This window comes from Acanthochromis polyacanthus, chromosome 8 (assembly GCF_021347895.1).
Source record: "Acanthochromis polyacanthus isolate Apoly-LR-REF ecotype Palm Island chromosome 8, KAUST_Apoly_ChrSc, whole genome shotgun sequence".
In the NCBI taxonomy this organism is placed as follows: Eukaryota; Metazoa; Chordata; class Actinopteri; family Pomacentridae; genus Acanthochromis; species Acanthochromis polyacanthus.
Window position 1 is genome coordinate 90,600 of NC_067120.1, and position 7,856 is coordinate 98,455.

At 43.0% G+C, this 7,856-nt stretch overlaps 1 protein-coding gene across 1 annotated transcript in view; it reads left to right on the forward strand.

Moving 5' to 3' along the window:
- The first annotated feature begins 264 nt into the window (after positions 1-264).
- Positions 265-7,856, forward strand: part of LOC127534973 (kinesin-like protein KIF2A) — an 11,999-nt gene continuing 4,407 nt past the window's right edge. The window contains exons 1-2 of the mRNA XM_051951508.1: positions 265-301; positions 7,552-7,588. Of these exons, the coding sequence (XP_051807468.1) occupies positions 265-301; positions 7,552-7,588 (74 nt within the window). The remainder of the gene's footprint in view (positions 302-7,551; positions 7,589-7,856) is intronic.

Sequence of the window (7,856 nt, forward strand, 5' to 3'; positions counted from 1 at the left end):
AAGTTTCTATCCCGAAAGGTCCTCACGCCGGCGGCTTTTCCTCCGTCCGTTCGATGCAAAAAAAAACAACAACAGGGTAATCCGACCCAAAAAAGAAAGTTCCGCTAACAAAAAAAGAGAAACGATCGATCGTTAAAGAAAATACTGGTATACCAGAAAAAAAAAGAGTTTCAAAAGGGTGGATCTCACCAATATCCTGGGTGCAGAGGAGAGAATCCTTAAGTGAAGGATCCCTTTGTCTCTTGGGGTGGCGTCCGCGTCAAGATGTTGACGGCCGGGAGTGTACGTCTGGTCGGCTCCGGTAGGATCTGGGCTCTTTACAGGTTCAATAGTCTTTTTCCAACCCTATTAAAATGTCTTAGGCCTCCGATCATTCTTTTTTAAACTTTACACACTCCTTTCCTTTCAGCAGCCTCCTGTCGCTCCCGCTCACGCCGTGTCTCCCCGCCCCACCCCCCGTTCCTCTACGCCACATCCTCCTTTTATAACCTTTGTTTACCACATTTTCAATTACTATTTTGGAATTGTTTATTATCCCACCTACCTAAACAAATTTTTAGCACAGGGAACATCATGCACAAAGACCAGAAAACTTTCATTTTGTTTTCATCATGTTATTTATGGTTCTTTATTTCTTTTAATTTTATCACTTAGGTGACACTGTCACATAGTAATCAGCATTCTTAGTTAATAAACAACATTCCTCAGCTGATGACTAGCATTCCTAGTCTAGTGACCATCATCACTGGCTAAGGACTAGCATTCTTAGACTAATGGCTGACATTTATGACTAGCCCCTAATGGTCCAAGGTCAGTGACTTGAATTTGCATACTTGTGAACTTTGTGTAGCAGCTGCAGAAAGATTTCCCTCTGCCGTGTCCTACTTGTGCAGCTTCAGTTATTTTACTGTTCAGAGTGTTGACAAAGCTGTGAAGTTTCCCAACTTTCACTGTGAACACAGTCCTGAAAAGACAAATCATGTCTGAGACCTTCAAAGTAAAAATATCTGAGAACTCAAATCAATAGAGGACCCCAAACTGTTACATGTTGCTGCCTGTTTTTACTGTCAAATGTTGAGCGTATGTACACTGAACAAAAATATAAACACATTTTGTTTTGCTTCCATTTTTCATGAGTTGAACTCAAAGATCTGAGACTTCTTCTATGAACACAAAAGGTCTGTTTCTCTCAAATACTATTCACAAAGTTTTCTAAATCTGTTAGAGAGCACTTCTCCTTTGCCGAGATAATCCCTCCAGCTCACAGGTGTGGCAGATCAAGATACTGATTAAAGAGAATGATTATTGTCCAGGTGTGTCTCAGGTTGGACACAATAAAAGGACACTAAAATGACAAGGCAGATTTGTGAACAATATTTGAAAGAAAACTTTTCTCAGATCTTTGAGTTCAGCTCCTCAAAAACGGAAGCAAAAACAAAAATGTTGCATTTATATTTTTGTTCAGTGTATTTTGTGTGTCAGTTTGTATTTTGTTAGACATGATCTTCAGAAGGTTTAAATCAGATTTACCTCTAAGGAGGAGAAATGTCTGAGAATTTCCTCTCATCGGCCAGAACTGAAGGAGCTTTAAAAAGAGGTGAAATGTCTTCAGGAATATAAAACCACTTCAGCTGCCTTCATTTCTACAGATACGATGACGGACATGGTCCTCTGACTATAGGAAATGTTCAGTATTTATTTTACCAGCTAGAATCTTTTATATCAGCTGCTACAACAACACATTATGTAGAGAACAGACAGGCTTTTATTTTATCATTGACACACAATCATGTTCATAAATCAGACCTTTGTCCTGCAGATACAAAGTTAATCTGACTGATCAGGTTTCTCTGTAGTTAATCACTAACAGACAGTAAAAGAATCAAAGTGAAGCTTTTGGTTTTTAGCTGATTAAATCCAGAGCTCTGCTGCCGCTCTGCTGCCTGTTAGCTGCTTTCATTCAGACACCAGGAAACTCAGACAGACATTAAAGAGGAACTCCACCTGTGGAAATCCTCTCTGTTGAAGTGCTCACCTTGCTGCAGTGATGTTCAGGTGAACTCCAGGACTCTGTGACATCACTGCTGGCTGTGCTTCCACTTCTCAGGTGTGTTAAAGGTGAAACAGCTTTGAACCACAGATGGCAGCAAAACACAACTTCTTCCCTCCAGTCAGTGGAAGCTGCAGAAACCTTCCTGATGAGATGAAATGTCTCTGAGAATCCACAACAAGTCCAGCGTTTGATGTAAAACTTGGATTTTTATTCCTTTAAATGACTAATTAACTAATTAGACAAATCTTCCAGAACTCTGCAGTGTAAAAAGTCATTCCTAGAACCTGTTCCCACCACTTAGAGAACTGCAGAGTTACAAGATAAAAATCTCATTTAGACTTTGAAGTTACAAACTTTATTTTCTTTGGTTGTGTTGACAAAATAATGTTGCATCAACTTCATATTTAGTGTAATTTAAACTCTAATCTCTGTGTTAGTTGGTTTAAAACTAAACTCAAGTTGAGGTAAATGAATGAAAGTGTCTTGATAATTTCATTTTTCTTCATCTTGAGTTCAGGATTTGAAGTCTCTTCTAAATATAAACACTGGAGCAGCTTAATTTTAATCTGACAGTTTGAAAACTTCTGTTCATAATGACAGGAAATAAATATTGAACACTTCAGAAGTCATTTTAAATAATGTGGAACTACTTGTTTTTACACACACACACACACACACACACACACATATATATATGTTATCAACTTTAAATGGTCTGTTTCTGCTGCCAGTCATTAAATAAGGTAATTCCAGTAATTTAATGCAGTTTGATGGTTGAGCATACCTTCATTATCCAAAGTAGTTTAAATCAATCCACTGGACTTTAACAAAGTTCCTTGAAGACGTTTCAGCTCTCATCCAAGAGGCTTCTTCAGTTCTGGTGGTGGTTGGTGTTGCCTCAGCTTTTAAACCTCTGTGAGGTGTGTCCAGGGCTGTTATTCCAACGACCGATAGCAAAACTTGTCTGACTACTCAACGATGGTCGTTGTGAGTATCAGTGGGTGTTGTTGAAATGCACAGATGTCACTGAGCCCTCGTGTGCTAAAGGTGGTCATTAGCATGAGTCTGCTGAGTAGTTCTTTTGGGGAGTTTTAAAAGGGACCTGATTGTAAATTGCCCCCCCGTTCAGAGATGGCTTCTCTACTTTGACATGGATGGCTTCTTTCACTCCTCTCTCAAACCATCTGTCCTCCCTGTCCAAAATCTGAACATTGGTGTCCTGAAACGAGTGTCCTTCTTCCTTAAAGCTTGTGTCCGGAGTTTCCGTTTGTTTTCAATTTATGTATCATTTTTTAACAAAGCTTAAATGTGTTAGTCTAGTTCCATACTATAACATAAAGTTAGTATAACGCGATATGAAAATGTATTCCTGAGCTCCGCCTTCCTCTCATAGACCCCCATGTTATTCCAAAAAGCGCCGGTCGCTGCCGACCAATCAAGTTCGAGCTTCAGCTTTGTCATGCTGTCAATCAACGGTTACGCGCACAGCAAGCAAGCCCATGCAGAGGTGGGCGAGCTACGCACTACGCAACCGCGCGCACATTTGTTTTGCTTGTGGAGGAGAGAGCATCAGGATCAGCAACTTCCAGAAAAGTTACCGATCCCACGGCTTGTCAGGCCAAGAGACTGCAGGACGTTTTTTGGCTCGGGGTGCTCGCGTCGCTCCCCGACCACGCCTCCATAACCCGCCTGACGGCTTCGTTTAGATGCCCGACCTCTGGAGGAAGATGTTGGGGCGTCTGGGACATACTCTTCGTCAGAGGAGTCATGCAATTCTGAACTCTAGATAGAAATAAATAAACAAGTTAACACATATACACGCGTAAATGCACTAAGTTTGATAAACAACGTCATCCAGAGGGATACACGAGTGTAATCACATATTGAAACTTTACTCGTTCGTCCTAGCAGATTCATGTTATTTTGGTATTAGGACAAGTTAGACTCAATACAGCATTCTAACGTAATTCCTTTATTATTTACTAAATGTACTAAATGTAGAAGAGGGGAAAACAGCAAAACAGGCGAGATGCTGCAGCACTCCGGGCACTTCTTCTCATGTACTGAGCACGTGCACAAATAAAGGAAATCAGAGGAGGGACCACCAGTGTTCTGGGAGACGCTGCGATTCAAACTCCGGACACGAGCTTTAATGTGAAGGAAGACTGCTGAATCCTGTCCTGAGGAACTGGCTCTCCTGTGTTGAGCCATGCGATGGTTAAGTGGCTGTTTGGTTTCCCCTATGTAGAGATCGGAGCATTCCTCGCTGCATTTAAGTGCATACACCAGGTTGCTCTTCTGGCTGTGTGGTGTGGGGTCTTTTGGTGGACCAGTGTTTGCCTGAGGGTGTTATTTTGGCTTAAAAAAGACAGGAATCTGGTGTTTGTTGAAAATCCTCCTCAGTTTTTCCAGACACACCAGGACACATATGGGATCACTATATTGTTGCACCTGCTCTCCTTCTCTTTCCATCTTCACTGGGTTGTCTCCTTTCTGGATCTTGTGTGAGCCTTCACAAAGGTCCAGTCAGAGTATCCATAAGTTTTCAGTGCCCCTTTCAGGTGTTTGTGTTCTTTTCCTGACCTTGGTGCTTGTGGTAACTGTCAGCCCTGTGTTGCAGGGTCCTGATGACACCTCGCTTGTAGTCCAGTGGATGGTGAGAGTCAAAAAGCAGGTACTGGTCCGTGTGTGTTGGTTTCCTGTATACCCCACACTCAGACTTCTGTCCTCTTCTGTGCGGACCTCACAATCCAAAAAGGGCAAAATGTTGTCCTGTACATCCTCTCTGGTGAACTTGATGTTGCTGTCCACAGAGTTGATGTGTTCAGTCAAAGTTTGCACCTCATTGAATTCTGATCTTGACCCATGTGTCGTCCACGTATCGGAACCGGTTGGCTCGGTGTTTCTTCGTGAACGAGGTCAGGGCCCTGTGTTCCACTTCTTCCATGTATAGATTGGCCACAATAAGAGACACTGGCGAGCCCATGGCACATCCATGCTTCTGCTATAGAAACTCCCTCTGTACTGGAAATAGGGTGGTGTCAGGCAGAGGTCCAAAAGTTGGCAAATCTGGTCTGGGTTGAGGTTTGTTCTGTCGCTGAGGGTGTTGTCTTGTAAAAGCCGTTGCCTCACTTTTTCCACTGCCTCCATTGTGGGACACGTGAATAGGGAGGTGACATCGACATTATAGGTGAGAGAGTTAATGCTGCTGACTATAGGTCTGAGGGGGCTCCTTCTTATGAATTTTAGGGGAGGTCAAATATGCATGGAATAGCATCCCCAGGGTACAGGCGATGGTATTGCAGGCGGTTTATTGTTTCCTCCTCCTGTAGCTTCTGTAGGCAATCCCACAACCTCTTTTTGTAGCTGCTGGTTGGGTCGAGCTTCAGGGTCTCGTAAGTGCTGTTGTCACTAGAAGCAAAGACATTACCTTGGTATGGTAATCCGTTGTGTTCAAGAGCACAGTGCATCTTCCTTTATCTGCTAGAAGAATGGTGATGTTTGGGTCCTTGCTCAGTGTTGTCACTGCCTTTCTTTCTTAGGTGGAGAGGTAGGAAGGGGGGACCTTAGCTTCAGAAAGGACTACTGTTACCTTTAACCTTAGCCCCTCTGCTTCTGTTGAGGATAGGTTGTTTTTCTTGATGGCTGACTCTGTGGCGAAATGAGGTCCACAACCGATAAGTGCTGTGGGTGATAGCGAAGTTCAATCCTTTGGCGAGGACATCCTTCTCTGGTTGAGTGAGTTCTCTGTCTTGATAAATTCTTCACCCATCGTGTGTTGTGTGTTATCTGCAGTTGGACTCCCTGGTTTCTGTCTCCAACTGAGTTCTTCTGCCCTTGTATTTTTGTGGTGCCCGAGATTGGAGGCTTAGAAACTTGTGTCTTTGCCTTTCCTTGCTCTTAATATGTTGAGATTGTTGGGCTGTCTCAACAAACTTAGAGACTTCCTCCAAGGTCACAGGAGGCAGAACTGGCATTAGTTTCTTGAAAAAGCTGGTCAGCCTTTGCCTTCAGGCTCTCGATGGTGAAGTGGACCTGCCTCACTCTCTCATTCAGGAGTTGGTTTGGGCTTTCTCCAGGATGGTGTTTGCCCTGTGTCCCCTCACTGTGGATCCGAGTCGTAGGCTGGTTGGGACGAGGTTGTTTGCGGCATCTCAAGTTGAATCATAAGTGGTTTCTGTAGTCTGCAATCTTCCTCACTGTCCTTTCATATTCCTGCACCACGCTGAGGGTGTTCCTCCAAAGTGTTTAGCAAGATGTCTGTGTAGGTTCTCATTCATCCAGGATCATGTTATCCAAGTAGTTTAAATCAATCCACTGGACTGGAAGAAAGTTCCTTGAGCTGAGCAACACAACCACCACCAGAACTGAAGAAGCCTCTTGGAGTGAGAGGGTAAACGCCCTCAAGAAGACTTTGTTAAGTCCCAGTGGATTGATTTAAACTACTTTGATAACCTGACCTGGAGAATGAGAACCTAAACAAAGACATACTTTCATTAGAAATTGTCAGAGGTCATAAAGATTGATGCAAACTGCTTTTTTGTTGAGTCCAGACATTATTTTAGAGTTTATCCACCAACATGTCAGAGCAGACAGACTAATGAAGGTAGAACTTCTTGTTTAATTTCACTCTGTGTTTTAACCCAGCAGATGTGAATTTCTTTCTGGTGGGTTTCCAGCAGAGGGCAGCATGGCAGCAGCACCTGGTGAGTCCATTCAGGATTTATGTCACCTGGATGTTACCTGAGAGTTTACAACTTCTACACACAGTTTTTTGTTAGTTACTATTTTAGTTATTCTGACTGATGAAGACAGCAGCATTACAGGGAGCTCAGCAATGTTAATATGACCTGACTGTATGTAACATAATGGAATATGCAGAAACAAACATGGGGCTGCACAGTGTCGTAGTGGTTAGCACTTTAGCCTTGCAGCAAGAAGATCCCCGGTTCAAATCCCGGCCTGGGATCTTTCTGCATGGAGTTTGCATGTTCTCCCTGTGCATGCGTGGGTTTTCTCCGGGTAATCCGGCTTCCTCCCACAGTCCAAAAACATGCTGAGGTTAATTGGTTACTCTAAATTGCCTGTAGGTGTGAATGTGAGTGTGATTGTTTGTCCGTATATGTAGCCCTGTGACAGACTGGTGACCTGTCCAGGGTGTCCCCTGCCTTCACCGAGTCAGCTGGGATAGACTCCAGCACCCCCATGACCCTAGTGAGGATAAAGCTGTGTATAGAGGATGGATGGGTGGAGAAACAAACATGTGCATCCTATGTTGTATAATAAAGAAAAAATAGAATGGCAATAATGATGAAGTCAGACCTTGTACTACATGAAGTCTTGTGTTAAAAAAATCTGCCTGTATGCATCAAAATGTAATATGTAGAAAGAAATCACATTTGATTTCAATCATTTATGATATAATTGCATTGTTCCTCAGATGGACTTTGATAGATTCTCTGTTCATTTCATGATGTTTTCATTTGTCTTCATTTCAGTGTCTGAGCTGAGGATTGTTCTGTTGGGGAACAACTGGTCTGAGAGGAGTTCTGTTGGAAACTTATTACTGGGAGAGACCGAGTTCAACACTGAGGAGGAACCAAACCAATGTCTGAGAGTCAGAGGACAACTGCAAGAGAAAGACATACTCCTCATCAACACTCCAGATCTGCTGAATCCAAACATCTCTGAAGACAAACTAAGAGAACATGTAGAACTCTGTGTGAGTCTCTCTGATCCTGGACCTCATGTGTTCCTGCTGGTTCTACAGCCTGAAGGCTTTACTGAGGAACACAAACTGAGG